Source organism: Brassica napus, chromosome C5 (assembly GCF_020379485.1).
Source record: "Brassica napus cultivar Da-Ae chromosome C5, Da-Ae, whole genome shotgun sequence".
NCBI classification, from domain to species: domain Eukaryota; kingdom Viridiplantae; phylum Streptophyta; class Magnoliopsida; order Brassicales; family Brassicaceae; genus Brassica; species Brassica napus.
The window spans coordinates 40,620,370-40,641,436 of record NC_063448.1 but is presented as its reverse complement, the minus strand read 5'-3'; the positions used below and the strand labels follow the sequence as shown (position 1 = coordinate 40,641,436).

Here is a 21,067-nt window from a genome sequence, read left to right as displayed (position 1 = left end):
TTTTTGCTTTTTGTTGCATCATAGCTTCTTAAAATGTTTTTGGTACTCTCCATCATCATCTAGATCTTCGTTTTAATCTCAATTGGTTTGATTCGGTTAGACTTAGCATGCGTCATCAGTAATAGAGGACAACCTCGACCGTTGTTGTTGCTCTGCTTTTCCTTATAGATAACATACTCTATTTTTATGTTTTTGTAATAGTTTGTAAAGGCATATAATGGTTTGAAATTTGACCAATCTCATTCTTTCAAGTTTGTGATAGTGTAAAGGGAAAATTTTACTTTTACACTTTGTTGGATACCACTTTTCAACTTTACCATCAGTCTAAGGAACTTTTCAGAAATATCACTTTCATTAATGAGCAAAAGACAATAATACCCTTACCTTATCTTCTTCTCCACCATCGGTTTCTCTCCCTCTCCCCGAGTCACCGTCGTCTCTCTCTCTCACCGTCGAGTCACCGTCGTCTCTCTCTCTCCCTTGAGTTCTGGCATCTCTCTCACCGTCTAGTTCCGGCGTCTATCTCTCACCGTCGATCTCTCTCTCACCGTCGACTTTCGGCGACGAAATCGATTCAAAATCTCCAAGATGTCGACTCCTATACATGATTCACAACTTGTATGTCTCTAATTTCTGTATTTTTGTTGTTCTCTAATTTCTGTATTTTTTTGTTTGATTCGATTTTGTGCTTTCTCTTATCGAAAAATCAAACAAGGTTCTCTTAGATATCCCATTTAAAGAGGTCGATCTAAGAGAAACAGATTTGATAGTGAAACGTTGAGAGTGAAAACATTGAGTATTTGAAAACTTAAATCTGGTTTTGAAGTCATATTATAACCCTTTATTAATCTGGATTTCATGATCTTATTGATAAATACAACTCAACTATTTATAAGGTCCTATAAAGAAGTTTCTAAACAACAGTTTCATCGTATATGTGTATAAAACTTGTGATATTGTGGAAATACATGAACATTGTGCTTGCCTTGGATAAAGTATCTATAGTTCATGATTAGAAGTTCATATCATCGTTTTATAAAGTAATATACATGATAATTTTTCTTTTGTTTTTTGTTTTCCAGTTGGATAGCAATGAGTTTTGCCAAATTTGAGTTTGCCTCCTAGGATTTATGGAGCTGGAACAGAACCACCAGACAATCACAAAGTGATCATCCAACATTCAAACATGGATTATGTTTCTAAGGTTGCTGATATATTGGGAAAAGAAGAGTTTGCACAGATAGAGAACTCACACATTGGAAGCATTGTGAAGCTGGCAAGAAGGACTAGCGTTCAATTTTCAGAGGATCTGTTTCATTTTCTCATGCAGCGAAGAATAATGACGAAAGGAACAGGTCTTTGGTTTACATTCTCTGATCAACCAATGAGGTTTTCAATGAGAGAATTTCATCTGACAACAGGGTTAGCTTGTGAGCAAGATAAAACAGAAACAGAGCCACTGTTCAGACAAGTGAAGAAACCTTATCTTTGGATGCTAAGCGGACAAGTACACAGTGAGAAGCTTGTGTGATCTGCTCAAAAAGAAAGCAAGAACAATGACAAGACTAGAGAGACTATCTATAGGAATAGCAATAATCACAGAAAAGGTAATTATTGCAGAAAACTCAAGCTTTCTAATCCCAAAGGGAAGGCTGCTGGCTTATAAGAACTATGATAGCTTGTCGAAGTTGGCTTGGGGTAAAGTTGCTTATAAAGTTTTGTCCAAAAGTGTTCAACGTTTGAGTGCAAGTTCGTGGACATGAGAGAGTTATGAAGTGAGAAATTTTGTGCTGGCCATAAATTTGTGGGCTATGTCATCAGTGCCTATGCTTGGTAAAACTTTGGGAAAACCATGCTAGGAAACCTCTTCTGCAGATCCGTTATGTTTACATTGGGACTTAACAAGGGCACCGAGAATTACTGAAGTGTTGGAGGTGGAGAAGAAAAATAATGTGAGTTTTTACTAAAGTTTATAAATTTATTCGTACTGTATTGTTTAGAAAGAGGTTTATAAACATACTCCTTGAAAAGGGGTCACAAGCAGGCGCCTTGGTAAAAAATGTGAAGTGTTTAGACATTTTAGAATATTTTTCATTTTGTACTTTTTCTGTAACACGTTGCTTGCATCATTCATACACTAGCCCTTAACATTCACATTAGATTATTGAGAATGGTCGCTCTGTTTCTTTTTGGCTTGTGTTTTGTGTGTGAACTCGCATGTTTCACTTCTCTTAACACCTTGCCTGTGTCATGCCCTCATTAGCTCATGCCATTCACATGAAATTACTATGTTAACTATATTGTTTCATAATGGTTTATAAATAAGAGATTTACATAGACTTATAAAACGTTGTTTTATCCTTGTTACAGAGTGTGGTTACTACACAGTTTGGATTCTCTGAGGAATTAAAACATTTGGTGAACCCAACACATCCTGATGATAAGAACTTTGACAGTGTTGTACAACTAGTTCAACAAGGATACAAAGTGAAGAAAAGCGATTGGGAACAAGGATTTGTGGATGTTTTCCTTACAACAGAAGACATTGGTCGACAAAGCAGGACATGAGACAAAGATGTACAGCAAAACTCTAAGGTCATTGTGTTTTTGATGTTTTATAAGACTTTATCAAATTTGAAATTGCTAGGTTATTTTAATATTATAAGCATTTATATATCTCTCATTTTTTTTGAAATAGGAGAAAACACAAGATGAAGAAGAACAGCAAGTGGAAGTTGATGCTGAATTCGGCGACGGTGATAAAGAAAGAGAAACTTCAAAAATCAATGAAGTAAGCTAATATATAAACCCTTATAAACTTGGACTATCATTTTTTAAAAAATTATAAGCCATCGTAAATTTGTTATTGTTTTTTTTCTTGAAAATAAAGGCAGACACGTGAGGAAGAAGAAGAACAAATGGAAGCTGATACAGAAGTTGAGGAGCCCGTGCAAGTTGAAAGGCAGAAACGAGGAAGAGGAAATAAGATAAATAACTCTCTTTCTAATGGTTTATAAATGTTATTTTCTAATTGTGTTATCAAAATCGAATGATGAATATGTTTATATAGCCATCATAATAATGTTTAGGAACAAGAGCATAAAAAGAATGAAGAGAAAAGAAAAGATGAAGCGTATGAGAAAGCTAAGGAGAAATTTCAAGATGAAGATAGTTGCAAACTCGATAAGCTAATCCAAATGCTTGTTTTAGAATCCATTGAGGATGATATGATGAACAATGATGCAACCGAAATCACATCCTCTCGAGAGAGTCCTAGTAACATTGATATATTTGCCTTTATAAAGCATTATAAAATCAAGTCATTATTGAAGAGGTTTTAATGAGTATATCACAACCAACTGTAGCTCAATAAGTGCAAATACTACCAAAAGTAACCTATTTGTGTAGTACTTCATTAAGTCTAATATGTAAAACAATATATAAGACCTTATAATTATAAACGCTAAGGTAAGAGTTTTAAAGAGTACCTCAAAATTTCCAGCAATGTGTGAAACATAAGTACTGGAAATTTTATCTCGTGTCTGATTCATGTTTGACTTTTCAGATCCATATACAACAGGTCCCACTGAGTGCAATCACATCTAAAACAAAAACAAGAGACATGTACATTAAAAAATAGAATTTATAACCCATTATACGACTATAATTTAACTCCTATATATATATATATTAAACAAAGTTATGTATACCTTATTGCTAACAAGACCATCACTTATACGAGTATGTTGAATACCAAATACTTCTTCAACTCTCTGAATGTCGTTCAATTCAGTATCAGGGTGTCTTTGTGTTCATCCCTGCAAAATTAAACATGGATATATTTCCTTTTATAAAGCAATATAAAACCAAAATTTGTGTTTCCCTCTAAAAACATAAAAACATAAGGCTAAATATATATAATCTTTTACGGTTTCTTTTATAAGGCCTTATAAATATAAAAATTGTAATAAATACCTCAAGGGGGTTACTATTTCCAGCAATAGGCAAATCATGAGTAATTAAAACTTCATCCCGTGTCTGAATCATATTTGACACAATCCTTGATGATAATTGAGTTCTTCTCTGAAACATTAACAAAAAACATAAAGCTAATAGTGAATCTCCAAATGGCATCATTATATTTATAAGGTCTTATAAATGTAAAAGTTCTAATAAGTATTGCTATGGCATACTTTCAGCAATAAGCAAATCTTGATTACTACATACTATCTTGTAAAATAACTAACTGATAACTATCATAAACGAAAACCTTAACAAGGAGTTCCATGTAGTTACCTTAATGGTTACACATAGATGAAAGTCTTCATTCTCTTGAAGTTTGTTCATATATGATGCTTCTTGACGATCATTCCTAATAAATACTGGATGAAGCTCTTTTGAACCAGAGTTTAACTTTGATGGTGAGACATAGCTAAGATTTATACTGTTTAACTTGGAAGGTGAGACATCAATTCCAAAATCTTCTAAAACAACCCCAATCAAATCATTGTAGCTTATCTTCATGAATCATACTAAGAGAAGATCCCCTTTCATCATCGACTATGAAATCCCAGTGAATTCCATTTATTAGTTTTCATTCTCCACATATAGAACACAATTCGATCATCATAACCTGATTATAAGAACATGGAGATTAGAGAAGGAATGATCAACAAGATATATCAAAAACAAATAATACATAACACTATGTTCTTCATCGATAAAAATTTATAAGGGTTTATAAATCTGAGATTTGAAAACTTCATGAGAAAAGCTTCGTCTCTTCCCAGAAATCGATCGATTTTGAGAAACCAAGCAAAAATTACAGAAAAGAGACGAAAATCACTATCTATTATCCTCTGACCTTTGTTATGCGTTCGTGAAGAGAGATTGTTTGTTCGTTTGAGCTTGTAGTCTTCGCCAAATCTCGTCAGACGTCAACGTCGTCGGAATCGTCAAATCTCGCCGGGGAAATCGCCGGAGTCGTCGAATCTCGCCGGAATCGTCGAATCTCTCGCTGGAGTCGTCGATCAATTTGAGGATTTTGAAAATTCTTGTTGGAGAAGACATATGTTTATGTTTGATTAGATAAAGGTATAATGGTACATTACCCTTTAAAATTTTAATGGTAAAATTGGTTAGTGTAAGGTTGAAAAGTGGTATTAGTGGCAATTTTCCTACCGTAAATACCTTTTTATATAAAAAACGAAATCAAAACCCAACATAACCTTGGAAAAGTCTCCTAAAGAATCCTATTTTAGCATCTTGTCTTAGATTAGTATACACTCTAAACAACGAGCTAACATTAATGTACGTCCTGATTTTCTTCCTATATATAAACCCATTTTTTATCTAATACACGAAAAAAAAGAAGGATCCATCATACTCCCCCTAAGAATAGAAAATGAAGGCATGTTGGTGTTTTGTTCCCAGAGCCGTGCCTTGGTGAGAGCAAATGAAACATGCGCTTAGGACAGCAGATTTTTATAAAAAAAATTAAGCGCACCATCTTAGACTCATCTTAGGTATAGACCAATGGTATAAAATTATTAAAACAAACATAAGTTTATGCGATGAAAGAGGAAATTAGCATAAAGAAAAATTGGAAGTATGATAAAATTTTGAGTTACTAAAATAACAAAATGAAAAAAAAGGTGCTGATTATTAGAAAATTACATAGTTAGAGCGGTTTTGAAATGTTTTAATGATAAAACAGATAAAACTGTACCATTTGTTTGTATTACATAAGAAACATTGACTGATTTAATTATTTTATCTATGAATCCAATTGAAAAAGTTGATTTTTAAAAATAAAATAATATTTTTAATTAATATTTTCTTTGTTAGTTTAATTTATATCTTTCTACTCTATGGTTATAGCCTTATAGGTATTATAAATTTTAATGCAGAATTTTTATAAATTTTTTTCTAATTGCTTATGGCAGCCATAAAGGTTGGCACGGCTATGTTTGTTCCGCTGTGATTGTGAAGCAATCAGAGGGTCAGCCGAAAACAAATCTCTTTACCTTAATGCCTTCGTAAAAATCCTCCAGACAAATGTCTTACTCATGATGGCTCTGCCCGTGGCAACGAATACAGTCGTGGTTGCTCTAAACAACACCGATGTCGAGGCGGCCGATAAATCTCATATAATACATACATGGTCATTCATGCTTAAATCTATATTATTAAAATAAAAGTACCCAATAAAAAATACCCTTAAGTTTTCTAACTTATTTACACTTCTATACCACTGAAAATTAAATTAAACTACTTATTTTAATGCTTGTCTTTTCCAGTTAAATTAATGAGTTTTCCTTAATCAAATTTAAACTTAAAGTCATTAAATAAACCTACCTATTTTAATGATTGTCTTTTCCAGTTAAATTAATGAGTTTTCCTTAATAAAATTTAAATTTAATGTCATTAAATGAACCTAAAAATACATCATAATTAATGTAGCTTATTACGTACGAGTACGGCCCAATAATGAACTTGAATTTTATTTTTACGAAAACGTGAATCACTTGACTTATGTAATATTTAAAATATATTAACTACAATATAACAAATGCATAAAACCTACCTATACTTTAGTTTGAAATGATCATGTTCAAGTTTTATATAGTCAACTTACATCATGCATCGATCGATGTACAATATTCAAACCACCTATAGTTTTCGTTTTCTGTATAGGATGTATTAACCAACCAATCATCCCATTGATTTTCTAAGCTTTATAAATAAACAAATCAATAAATACGAACTCAAAATCCAATATCTTCTATTAATCAAAACAGAATATCTTCAATGTCGTATCTTTAATGTACCTATTAAATATAGAAACTGTAACCATAATTACACTAATTATAAGAATAGATTTGATTCCAACCAATTGATCTATTACTTCGGTAATTGATTTGCTTGAAAAAGAGAAAACAATAAATTTAAAATTTATAAGAATATAAAGATATAGAGATTCCAACCAATTGCATATATTTGCGTATGATTTCTGCATAATAAGCTTTAAATTGAACATTGAAAAAGACAGAGACTTAAACAAAACGAAGAGTTAAATGTAATTTTTTTTTGTTATACTTCCCGGAAAAAAACGGTTACAACATGGGCTTTCATAATATGACCTTTTAACATATTAATGTTATGGATATTTAATAATTATCTTGACGAAAAACAAAGACTAAAAATAATTTATTATTAATAAAATTATGAAATTATTTACAATTTGATGACTAATTCATCGCCCTTTTTTATATGTTAAATTTTTCATAGAAGTTTTAAAATTATTTTATTTTCTTTAAACATGTATAACTAATTTATAATCTTTTATGTCATACTAAGTCATAATATAATATTTCTTCATATTTTACATTAATAACCATTGTTTTTATATCGTCTGCAATTCTCTAATTACGTCTATTTGTTCAATTTTTTATATGATATCGAATATTCATCGTAAATAGATGGTTTAAGATGCCAAAAAAATTATTTTCTTGGTGAATATAATACATCAAATATTACAAATACATTATTTAGTTAAATAAATAACCAAAAACCGAAAATTCAAATCCGCGCTGGCGCGCGGGTCAGGGTCTAGTGCTTTTTAAAAAGGCAGTTGCCGAGGCCCAATATCTATTTACAAGTTTTAAGGACCCTAATTCATAATTTTGTTTTGTTTTAACCAATAATTTTCTTACAATTTGGGTGTAAGCAATGTTTCTATAGCATTTTTATATATATATAGAATTATACTGTTTCCATTAGTAATATATATTCAGACTACCATAATAAATGAAGATATACATACAGTCTTAAAAACTTTGTTAGTTTTGTGTTTGATTGAGGATAGTTCTAGATATTTTGTGTTAGATTGATGTTAGATTAATTAGATTTCTTATTGAATTTTTTTTTATTAGGTAATGTATAATATAAAAAATTGCAAATGCCTTTCTCATCAATTTGTTTTTAGAAACCAAATTTTAAAATGTTTTTATTATGTGTTTTGATAAAAACTTTTTTTTTTTTGAAAATCATAAAAATATTTTAAATTTAATATTTTTTTAAAAAATTAGAATATGGTTTTCAATATGTTATTTTATGATATTTGTTTTTATAAACGGTATTTAGTAATGTATCCTTGAAATTATTTTCTTAAAAATGTTTCCTAAAATTCTTTTTTTATAATATAAAATCCATTTTTATTAAATGATATATATTATGCATTTAACCAAAATATTTTGAGAATACGATTTGTAAAAAAAATAATTTTGTATTATATGTATAATACTAATATAAAATGTATTTTTTTCAAAAAAAAAAAAATTAAAATCTTTTTTAAAATTGTGCGGGTTTATTCTGTTATAATTTTTTGATGACTAAATCTTTCGAAAAATTTTGATGGTTTATCTGTTAAAATGTTTTGATGAAAACTGTCTCGGAATTTTTTGATGGATTGAATCGTAGGAAATTTTTGATAACATTTTAGCGGTGATAAACAGTTATAATTTCTGATAATTTAAATCCTTGGAAATTATGACATACTCATTCTTTTAGAAAAGGGTTAGAAATTTCTAATGCTTTTCGACGAAAGAACAATTTTAGAAATTTCTAATGCTTTTCGACGGAAGAACAATTTTCAACCATATGGAAGTGACAGTAAAATCCGTTGGAATCACTCTAGGCTCTCTCCCCTTTAGGTACCTAGGGGTTCCTGTGAACTCTAGAAAGATATCTCTCACGAACTGTGAGCCTTTGATCCATCAGATAAAGACAAAGTTCTCGTCCTGGTCAGTGAAGTCTCTATCTTTCTCTGGAAGGCTGCTCCTCATCAAAACGGTGATAGCTGGAATCACAACTTTCTGGTGCTCTGCTTTCATTTTGCCAAAAGCGTGCATAACAAGAATCAACTCCCTGTGTGGCCAGTTCCTGTGGAAAGGTAGTTTGGAAGGTCATAACACTGCTCGTGTATCATGGGAAACAGTCGTGCTAACTAAGAGGCAAGGAGGACTTGGAGTAAAAGATCTGCGTACCTGGAACAAAGCTTGTACTTTTCGACTAATTTGGATGGTGTTTTTCAGACCTGACTCTGTATGGGTGCAGTGGTTCAAGGAAGTGATTCTTCAAGGTTCGGTGCACAACTATTGGACAACAACACCAAAGCAATCATACTCCTGGCTAGTGAACAAACTGCTCAAACTGAGAAGTGAAGTGTTCCCTCTAATAAAGCTCAGGCTGCAGAACGGTGAAACTGCAAGGTTCTGGTCGGACAATTGGACTCCGTTTGGGGCTCTCTACACTCATCTCTCGGGACGCAACTCCAGATTGGGGATACCTCATCAGGCAACTGTATCTTCTTTATGTCGTGATGGCTCCTGGGGGCTACCTCCAGCTCGTACTGAAGCGCAAGTGCAACTCTACACCTACCTTACAACAATCCAATTGACTGGTGATCAAGACTACTACGAATGGGAGATTAATGGCACAATCTACAACTGCTTCAAAACAGGTATTCTATACGATTACCTTATGGAACCACGCCCTGATGTTTATTGGTATGGTGCTGTATGGATCTCTAGAGCTATTCCTCGCCATAGTTTCCACATGTGGCTAGTGATTCAGAACAGGATCCCTACTCGAGATAGACTAATCCAATGGGGATTGCAAGTTGATCAATCGTGTCTGCTTTGCAATAGAAATCGGGAATCAAGGGATCATCTTTTCTTCTCCTGTGATTTCAGTTACAAACTATGGGAACTGGTAACGAGGAGACTTGGGATTTCACCTAGCCGCGACTGGGAGAATACACTGGCACAGATGGTTTCCCTCTCTCTGCCTCTACCACAAAGGCTACTTGTTCTTCTTGCTTGGCAGTCGGTGGTGTACTGGTTATGGAATGAGAGAAACACGAGACTTCATGCGAACACCTATCGATCAACAGATCAGATATTCAAATTGATTGATCGACAGCTGAGGAATAAAATCCAAAGCTTCAGAGATGCAAATCCGACCCGATGCTCCCTGATGATGCAGAGATGGCTGGGTTAATCGACATCGAAGAAACCGCTCTCATAAGAAACAGAAACGACTTCTCCTCTCCATGACTGGGCTTTCAATTCACCCTTTCACCTTCATGGGCTTCACACTACGTATGGGCTTGACTATGAGATTTTATGTAATGAGCTTGTTAGAAAACTAAAGTCATATGGGCTTTTGTAAACTTTTTCAGTTTTTCTTTAACTTAAGTAAGCAGTTTTACAAAAAAAAAAAAAAAAAGTACCTTTTCAGACTGACTTCCAACGGATCTGGTCGTTGGTAATAACTCATTTGAATGGGATCATGCATGCTTCTTCATGACCACTGAACTCCAAGCGTTTCCTAAACGTCAAAATTTCTCATAATATTCTTCCATTGGCTTAATGCCATGTTTTAAGATTTTGATAGTGTGTTTGTCAGCTCTATGGAAGCTCTATGTAAACTTTTCTAGTATATGGAAATAGTCCAAAATGTAGTCGTTCTTTTTCAGGGATTTGAAACGTGGAACATGAGCTGCATAATTAACTACCAACAATTATTAACGTAACAAACCAATTATTTATCAATTAACAGATCTCAGATCTTTTGCATTCTTCTTAAATACATATATTATTATTAGACAATATGATACTGGTTTCTGAATGTGTGTATACATTTTTCCAAAAGTAACTTAAAACTATTATCTTGGATAGTTTATAGCTTCTATATTTTAGGCCGGTGGGTGAGACTGAGGCAGAGTATGATCAGTGTTCCACTATAAAGAACATCGCCGGTGAAGGGAAGATGGCTGGTGAAAGGGTAATAACTGATTCAATCAGAGAGTTTGGTGAACTACATCGAAAAAACTTAATTATGAATAATTTTCCTTGATGAGTTTTATGAAATGGTCTTTCTTTCCATAGACTTGAACGATTTAGTTTAGATGTGAACTTGTAGATTCTGAGAAGAGTTTCCTCTGCAGCTTGCCCAATACTCAGCAACGAGCTTGGAGAAGTAAGAATCAGTCTCCATCAGCTTTGAAGGCTCGTTGTACTCCACAAGATCACCTGTTTTCAAAAACCAAACCAAAACCCATTAAACATAAGTTTCCCAAAAGACGTAATGATCATTTGAGACGACAAAGATGTTTACCAAAGGAGAGAACCATGACCATGTCACTATCTATAACCGTTGGAACTCTATGTGCAACTGTTACCACCGTGCAATCTGCGAACTCCTCTCTTATGATTCTCTGGATGATGGCATCAGTGGCTGAATCTATGGAAGCCGTAGCTTCATCCAACACCAATATTTTGTTTCTCTTTAATAAGACTCTTCCAAGACAGAACAGCTGCCTCTGTCCCACGCTCCAGTTCTCTCCTTCATCACTCACTTCTCGGGTCAAGAAAAAGACAAACAAAAGTGTTGTCAATAAAGAGAGCTAACAAGCCAACATGGCATCTTGTTTTTGTTCTCAACCTGAAGAATCAAGTTTATTAGGTAGATTGCTAATGGTGGCCTTAAGCTGACACTTCTCAAGAGCCTGCACGCAAAAGTAATGGTTCATTAGAGAGGTTTCAGATAGAAATCTCATTCTTGTTTCTTATTTTTACCTTCCATATTTCATCGTCGGAGTAAACACCTAAAGGATCAAGGTTGGTCCTTATGCAGCCACGGAAGAGAGTTGGTTCTTGAGGAATGATGCTGAGTTTCATTCTCAGGTCTTTTAGACCAATCTTACTTATGTCAATGCCATCAATCAATATACAACCACTTGCTGGTTCTACCAACCGGAACAAAGCACTGATCAACGTGCTTTTCCCACTTCCCGTTCTCCCCACAACTCCCACTCTTGTCCCTTCCCTGAATGTGCAAGAGATTCCTTTGAGAACCAAGGGAGCATTGGGCCGGTATCTTATCTTCAAAAGAAAAAGAAGCAAAGCAATATGTCTTTAACATAACTGGAACCATCATCTTATAACAAGTAATGTTTCTATATACCTTAAGTTCCTGCAAGTGAATGGTACCACTGGATGGCCATGAGGAAGGTGGCCTTTTATCATCAACAACAGCAGGAGGCTCTGCTGGTATGCTCATATACTGTTTTATCCTCTCTACCGAAATGATTGAATTTGATAAGGTACAATACCATCTGGTTAGAAACACCTGAGTTTGTGTCAGTGTTAGTGCATAGGATAGTGAAAGCCCAACAAGACCTGAAACAGAAAGACACAAAGTTCATGAAGCACCTTTCAGTGTGATACTAACATTAGCTATGAGGTGATGAGACAAATAGTTAATGTACCTGGAGCTATGTAGCCCTTGGGAATAAGGATAAGCAGAAGTGCACAAGTGAATAAAGTCAAATTCTGAAGAGTCTCTATCCTCAGAATCACCCACTCCATGGCTGCATTAGACAGAAAGAACAGCACAGCATCTGCATCCACCAGGCTTAGGTAGTTTTTAAGGAATCTATCTACAGTTCCAAAAGCTCTTATTGTCACCACTCCAAGCGAGGTTTCTGCAGCATAGTTCATCACTGGAGCTTTCGTTGTTCCATTGATCCTAATAAGCTCCCTTGCAGAGGCTAAATAGTACTCCTTTTGTTCAGAGAAGAAGGCAGAAACAATTGATAATGACTTCTTTGCTGCTACAAATATAAGTCAAAGGAAGATACGTACCTGAACAACTTTCGTGGCCGCTAAAGCAAGAAGAGCGATAATGATAACTTGCCATGTCACATATGTCATGACGATTAGAGCAGCAGTGAGCTCGACAGCAGGTGATACCACAAATATGATTGCAAATGGAATGTCAAAGTCCAAGACGTTTAAATCAGATGATGCCTGCAAATGTTACATGCAATTATATATCATACATTGACTGAGATGTAGTGTTATTCATATAAGCAAAGATATCTTACTCGGGTGAGAATGCGTCCAACTGGAGTAGAATCAAAGAAAAGCATTGGTGCTTTGAAGACTGCATTTGTGAAACCAGAGAAGAAAGCTTTAGAAGCTTTTAGTCCAAGATGGGCAGTCGTTACAGCTCTCGCGTATACAAAACCAGCACTAAGAGTTGAGATGACGCTATAGACTCCAATAAGCATTGTTGCTGTGAGATTAGGGATCCCAATTCCACAAGCCAGCCAGTATGTTGATGCGGCTTGAAAAACTACAAAGCCTACCTGACCCAATACGCTTGACGACAGAAGAAACCATCCTCTGGAGACATTTAAATAGTCCAAGAAAGGTTTCAATCCAACATAGCCCGCCTCTTTTTCCTCTTCCTGCGTAAGTTGTGCCCCTGGAACATTGGTTGTTGTTGTGATCTCTTCTTCGATTTTCTCTACAACCTGGATGCTTCCTATCTCTCTGTCTCTGCCCACTTTGGTAAGATCTCCTAGGCTTTCATTACTAGCCAAAGGTAACACAGTTACTGCATCGTTATGAGCATTCACCAGCTGTTTGAATGCCGTTCCCATCATTAAGAGCTCATCATACTTTCCTAACTGAGTGATTCTTCCTTCTTCCATAACCTGATTAAGATCATCAATCATTAATATGTTTAGACATAGACAGTCTTTTTTATCTGATGCTACTCAAGTTTTACCAGAATTTGATCAACTTCTGAGAGGAATTCAACTTGGTGAGTGACCAGAATGACAGTTTTCTCCCTCAGCGAGTCCTCAACACATTTCTGCAAAGTCATAACTAAACATATTAAGAAGCATTCTTTAAGAAAGTTTCGTCAAAATCAATTACATGAAAAAGAACTCCAGCTGTATGTGCATCAACAGCACTAAAAGGATCATCAAGGAGGTAAACATCAGCATCTGCATAAACAGCACGTGCCAGCTGAATCCTTTGCTTTTGCCCTCCGCTCAAGTTAAGCCCTCTTTGTCCTATCTCTGTGAGGTCACCATGTCCAAAATCATTTATGTCCTTATCCAAAGCACATGCTTTAATAGCAGCGTTATATCGTCTAGTTTCCATTGGCTTCCCATAGAGGATGTTATCCCTGATGGTACCACTTTGGATCCAAGAGGTCTGAGAAACATAAGCGATGGACCCAGAGACCTTTACCTGTTTCAGTTGAACAACACAAAGTAAACATATATTAAATGAACAAAGAGAGGTTCTTGGTGGATGCTTTGCTTACAGTTCCAGAAACTTTAGGTATTTCTCCGAGCACTGCATGCAACAGAGACGATTTACCTGCACCAACTGGTCCACAAACAGCAACTTTTTGCCCATTCTTAATTTCCAAATTTATATTTCGAAGAGTTGGATGCTTAGTTTCTGGATCCCAACTGAAGTTTCCTGCTTGTATATCAACTGCTGTTCCAGACTTCTCCATACCACTTCTTTCAATCTCGTCGGTCTTGAGCTCATCATCAAGCAAAAAGTTGTTGATCCTATCAAAAGAGACGTTCACTTGGATGATAGCAGAAATCGCCTCAGGTATAACTCTAACCGGCTCTGACATAACTCTCAGCGTAGCTAAAACCGTGAAGATGGTGCTTGCGTTCAGCGGCGCGCTGTTCATTAAAGCACACCCCACAAAGATAACAGAAGAAACTATTGTTGGAGACATCCAATACAAGAAAGTACCAAAGGCCTTTGTCAGCTGAGCCTTAGCCAACCATTTGAACTCCTCATCACGGCAAGACTCTATCTGTTTCTTGAACTCCTCTTCCCATGACTGCAGCTTAATGACTTTCATACTGTTCAGAATCTCCGAAGTGGATCTTAATCGTTTATCCTGCGCGATCATGAACTGGGTCTGGCAGTTCTGCAGCATCTTTGCAAACGGGAGATTAAGAAGACCGCAGAGGAGAAGAAGAATCAAACCTGGAACAGCTCCTATTCCAACTACTCCGAAAAGTACAGCTGTGGAAAGCAAAAGCTGCAGCGTAAGGCTCCATCCTGAGTGGAACCACCACAAGAACTCTCCCATTCGGTACGCATCCACGGCGATGTAGTTCACAATCTCTCCAGACGAATGCCTTTTCCTCCCTAAGCTTGATAGCTTCAGCTGCTTTTTATACGCAGCGACCATCAGCGCTGATCTAATCCTCATCCCTGATCTTCTTGCTGCAAAGTACCAGTGTCTCATTGACAAGGACTCAACAAGCTTCAGCATAACTAGACAAGCTAAGTTGAAGAAACCAGTGCGGAGATCACGGTGGTCACTGTTTGCGTAATCCACAAAGACGTATAGCATTAGTGGAAGAGATACTACAGCTATTGTTCGGAAGAGTGCACAAACTGCTGTGAGTATGTTCTCCTTGAAGTAGACTTTTGCAACGGCTCTGAACACCAAGTTTCTTTCCTTGGCTCCCTCTGGCTCTGAGAGAAGAGCATCATCCCATGCTTTGGAGAATTTAGTGTAAGCTAACTCAGCCTCATCCTCCGGGACAACACTTGGGATATCGTCTGGGGTTAATGGTTTCTTGAAGCCCAACGAGAGTAAAGAGTTCATCCAAGAGAAGGATAGAAAGCTGAAAAATCTAGCTGTTGCTAACCTTGCCGAGTTTTTCTTAGAATTCTCAGCTAATAAAGGATCAGAAAGACCTGCTGTGCTGTAATCTTGAGCTTCTGGAGAAGATCTCAAGTTCATCCAGGAGCAAAGAAGAAGCAAAAGGCTTATCAGCCAGGTAATGATGTCAAACATTCTGATGCTTTTCCCCTGAGAAAGTATCTCAATCTTTGCTGCTGAATCCAGCAAAGCAAAAGACACCCACCAAACAGATGCGAGAATCTTGATCCACTTGGAGACGTTAACAAGCAGTGAAACCGTAAGTGAGACCCAAATGAGCCCTTCAACAAAGCAAGCAACCCAGGAGACTTCATCATTGGCACTAGCAATCAGATTCTTCAGTCCAGCACCAAGATATATAATGCTAGTAGCAGCACAGCATATAGCTGCAGCAACAAAGATCCAGCCTTTTTTGCGGCTCCCAAGAGTAAAACGCTGTGAAACACAACCAGCTACCAAGAGCAAGTAGAAGAAGGAGAGGAACAGTAGATTAACGAGATCTATGGCCGTTCTCTGTAAGCATTTAGAGCCAAGATTCAGTTCAACGTCACACCATGGAAGGTCCTCTGCATCATGAAAAGAACCAATCACAAAGAGACTTTAAATAAATCAGCAAATCACTAACATTAGTACAGTTTATTTAATAGCCATTTTTTTTGTCTTTAGAGGAACACAAGAAGCCCAAGATGGTGAATAACAAAGTTCCCCCACCATATATAGTATCATCAATGATTGTTCTCATATAAGATTATTTAAACCAAGAACCTCCCAACACACACAACCCAAGAATGCAACAAACTTGAAAACTAAGCAATGAAACAAGTAAGCCGAAGAAAGCAACAGAGTGAGTAAAGAAAAGAGTGAACCATACCAATCAAAACCGCCATTGTAGAAGCAAGCAAGAGAAGAGTAAGATTACACAAATGAACAGAAAAAGCTATCCCTTTTTATTGAAACGTGAGGTCGGTGTTTGAGTAAAAAGCGATGTATCTACCTTTTGTCCACATCTCCTCAGATTAGAATCTTCGTTGAGCAAAAAATGATTGACGGCTCTCTCTTCTCTTACTTTTTTTCTCTGTCTTTTTTTTTATAATTAGCCGTAGAGGGGACAACCAACCTTTTATCTTCCAGCCTCTATGTCTCTCTCGAACTTGCATAGAGATGCGTAATTGATTACGTAATAATAACACGAAGCATTCGCTAACACGACGAGGAGACGAGATTCACGGATCTCTTCCATTTATGAAGGAGAGTATTTTGTTTTAAAAAAAAAAAAACATTGTGCATTTATTTCTTTTATCGTATTTTAAGGGGGTTTTATTTCTGAAGTTTGTCGTCGAAGTGAAAGACAGAAGCTGTCTGAACGTTTGTTTCTAGAGGTGTCGCTGTCTTCCATTGCAACCTCCTCGAGCCCTGTGAGCTTTCCGGCCAACTTTTTTTGATATTTAAAATGAGAAGGAAGTAAGTTAGAGCCACCTAAACTGAATATCTGAAAGGAAGGAAGTGCTAACGCCGAAAATAAAATCCGACATCGACAGATTGGGCCAATAATGGGCTCCGATTCAAATTGGAATTTATATTGCAAATTAATAATTACTAGGATAAGATCCGCGCCTTGGATTAAGTTATTATTTTTATTATATTTTGGAGAATGAAACAATAGTTTGGCTTCATTTGGATTAGGGGTGTTCAATCCAGATATCGGGTTGGTTTCGATTCGGTTCGGTTTTTTTCGGTATTTTGGTTAGTAAAATATAACTACTATTCTAAATCCATATTTACTTTGACTTTAGTCTTTCACATACTTTTGAAAGATTTCAACTCGACAACTAAATTGATCAGCCAATCTTGTTGCTTTAAATCATTAGTATATATATATATATATTATTTAGTTTGAATATTTATTAAATAAAAATTCATATGCGTTATATTTTATGATCATTTGTAACTTATTATAACAAAAAAAATAATCTATTGATCACAAAATTTTTAGAGTGAGAATCTTCAAATTTCTAATAATATATAGACGTTTTGAAAAATTCAAAATATAACATATAAGAAAAAATATAAATGTTTTTATTATATATTTAATGTGATTTTTTTAATATCTTTTAATAATATAAATTAAAAAAATAACTAAGATACCAAAATTGTTATCAAATATTTATTATTCATAATAATTAATTTTCATATATACGTTAATCATATTAGGTAATTTCGTAGCTTCTAATTAAGGAAAGTGCAAAAACAATATTTGGTAGATTATTTATCAATTCGAATATTCGATAGTTAGTTTATTAAAAAATATAATGTAAGTTAAGATGGACCAACCTATTTTTTTAAGAATAGTATATTTTATATAGTCATTTATTAAATGAGAATTTATAATCATACACTTCTATGATCATTCATATCGTTTTATAACTGAATATTTAAATCATCGATAACAAAATTTTCAATGTGAAATCTTTAATAAGTTTATAATTTATAAATGTTTTTGAAAATTCATTGAAAGTTTTAATATTAAAATATTTATGTAATCTTATGGTATATAGTTTAATCTATATATATATATGTTTTATTATTAAATGATATTTTTTACTCATATGGTTTTAAAATCATGTGTATCTTCTTATAATATTAAATAAAAGTTCATATTAATACAATTTTATGATCATTTGTAACTTATTATGACAAAAAAATAATCTATTGATCACAAAATTTTAAGAGTGGTGATCTTCAAATTTCTAATAATTTATAGACGTTTTGAAAAATTCAAAATATAACATATAAAAAAATATAAATGTTTTTTATTATATATTTAATGTGATTTTTAATATCTTTTAATAATATAAAATTTTTAAAAAGAACTAAGATACAAAAATTGTTATCAAATATTTATTATTCATAATAATTAATTTTCACATATATGTTAATCATATTAGGTAATTTCGTAGCTTTTATTTAAGGAAAGTGCAAAACATTTTTTGGTACGTTATTTATCAATTCGATAGTTAGTTTAATAAAAAGTGTAATATAAGTTAAGATGGACCAACCTATTTTTCTAAGAATAGTATATTTTATATAGTTATTTATTAAATAAGAATTTATAATCATACGGTTCTATGATCATTCATATCATTTTATAACAAAATATTTAAATCATCGATAACAAAATTTTCAATCTGAAATCTTTAATAAGTTTATAATTTATAAATGTTCTTGAAAATTCATTGAAACTTTTAATATTAAAATATTTATGTAATCCTATGGTATATAGTGTTTAATCTATATATATATATATATATTTATTTTATTATTAAATGATATTTTTTACTCATATGGTTTTAAAATCATGTGTATCTTCTTATAATAAAAATGTTAAACCATTGATCATTAATTTTTAACATAATAATTTTAATTGTTTTAGTCATTTATTGTCGTTTTTAAAAATTCAAAATATAACATATACGAAAAAATCTAAATTTTACTTTTATAGCTAATTTGATTGTTTAATTTATTTTAATAATATAAAATTAAACAAAAAATGATGGAGGAGATATAAATTGTTATCAAATCTTTATTATTAAAATCATTAATTGTCATATATATATTAGTCATTTATGATAATTCCGTAGGTTTGATTTAAGGAAAGAAAATAACATATCATATCATTATATCATATAGTTTGACCAACTTATGTATCTAACAACATATAAAAATCGAATGTGGACCTACTTATTTTTCAATTGAATGTAATTGACTACCTAATTGAGTGCCACCTATGCATTGGGACCTATTTTAATTAATACAAAATTGAGGTTACATCTTTTCAAATGTTCCTCGATTAATATATAGGGGATTACTGCTTTATCCCTGGGGTAACCAATGATGCTGAGAATGATTTGGTCTCATTATTTAGTGATTAAGTTCAATGTTGTTATCGTGTGTGATGGTTTGTTGGGAATTAGATTCTAACTTCTAATTAGATCTTGATTCAACTATATATAGCTAGGTTTTATTCTTAATATTTGCATTTTTTTTTTGAGTAAAAATTTATTGATTCCAATAGAAAATTAAATTTAGTATCATCAGTTTTCATACTTTGTTTGATCTATAGAAAATTAAATTTGATCCCACTAAAAGTGAAACCCCACAGAATAATTAAAACATTAAAATTTAAAGACACTTATATAACTAATACATTTATATCATTTATTTGTTAAAATTTGGATTTGTATTAAGTTTTATCTCTGTTTTTACTATTGCAAAAAACATGAAACCAATAATACGTTTTTATCTTAGACTTAGTTTTTTTTTTTTTTTTTTTGATGTCATTCTATTACTCAAGCTTGAGGTGGTCTGGGTAACCAGACCGGAATAGAACAACCAATGAAAAGTAACTCCCTATGGAAGGATCTAGCATTCTTAGCTAAAAAGTCTGAAAATTGATTTCTCGCTCGTGGAACATGAGTGATGCTAAACTCCGGGAAGCATATCCGTAGCGTCTCTATCCTCTCCAATTCTGTCGCAAAGCTAGGCCACGCATGAGGATCATCTAACATTGCGATCAGCTCCTTACAATCTGTCCCAAAGCGCTGGCATGTTGAGTGTTGTAGCATATTCTCCATTGCCCACCGTAGCGCTTCTACTTCCGAATGCAAGGCTGATTCACGTCGAGGAAGATTCTTCATCCCCATGAGCTGAGTATTTCCCGTATTGTCCATCCAAACCCATCCAAGTCCACTGAAGTTGGCAGATGTTGTCCAAGATCCATCCAGCAAGCAAATATTACCCAAGCTTATGACTTGAGGGTTCTCTATATTAGTCTCTTGTACCATAGGTTGTGCCACATCGTTCGCAGCAAACCAGGTCTGACATTCACTCTCTGCATAGCGGACTAACTCCAAAGGATCTCTATCTATCCCCTTGAATAGTTTATCATTCCTACCTTTCCAGATATACCAAATTATCCAGGGAAAAGGATCACTGTCTTGTTCCGGCTCAATAATAGAGTTTTTTCTCCAGAATAGGTAGTCTATATTGGCGTAGACACTTGGTAGTGGAAATACCTCAGGGCTTGTTGGGGTTGTCGATAAGGTCCAAGCTTGTAGCGCTGGCGGGCATTCAAAGATAGCATGTGTGACTGATTCATCCAAATCTCCGCATCTTGGGCAATAGTTATCACATCGCATATTACGTCTTGCTAAATTCCTTGTTACTGCAACATGCCCAGTCAATAACTGCCAAATAAGATGACATATTTTCGTAGGCGCTTTTAACTTCCAAGCAAAAGCTTGAAGCTTGGTAATACTCGGTTCCAATATCTCCTGTGCTTCCGCCGTCTTCAATAGATTCTGGGCCACCCAATATCCAGATTTAACCGAGTATTGGTCATTCCTTGTGTAGCTCCAGCAAAAAGTATCGCGCCGGTGAGATGAACTTATGGCCAAACTCCTTATAAGCGGTATGTCCTCGGGATTTACATAATTCTCCA

At 34.3% G+C, this 21,067-nt stretch overlaps 1 protein-coding gene and 1 long non-coding RNA gene across 3 annotated transcripts; both read right to left on the bottom strand.

Moving 5' to 3' along the window:
* Positions 1-268: 268 nt before the first annotated feature.
* On the bottom strand, positions 269-6,697 carry LOC111205329. Its single transcript, XR_002657820.2, has 5 exons — positions 4,865-6,697; positions 4,297-4,633; positions 3,976-4,083; positions 3,711-3,818; positions 269-3,602 (listed from the first exon to the last, which is right to left on the bottom strand). It is a non-coding gene; the product is annotated as an uncharacterized LOC111205329 (long non-coding RNA).
* A 4,141-nt stretch (positions 6,698-10,838) lies between these two features.
* Positions 10,839-17,181, bottom strand: LOC106401043 (ABC transporter C family member 8). Of its 2 annotated transcripts, none has more exons than XM_013841460.3 (12): positions 16,442-17,181; positions 14,191-16,136; positions 13,794-14,114; positions 13,642-13,728; positions 12,953-13,567; positions 12,711-12,875; positions 12,335-12,629; positions 12,031-12,245; positions 11,643-11,948; positions 11,509-11,572; positions 11,182-11,421; positions 10,839-11,096 (listed from the first exon to the last, which is right to left on the bottom strand). In XM_013841460.3, the coding sequence occupies exons 1-12, from the start codon at positions 16,455-16,457 to the stop codon at positions 10,969-10,971; spliced, it is 4,398 nt and encodes a 1,465-aa protein (XP_013696914.2). In that variant the 5' UTR covers positions 16,458-17,181; the 3' UTR covers positions 10,839-10,968. The 2 variants fall into 2 exon arrangements, with proteins under 2 accessions (XP_013696914.2, XP_013696915.2); XM_013841461.3 differs by having other exon boundaries at positions 16,565-17,181.
* Positions 17,182-21,067: the final 3,886 nt, after the last annotated feature.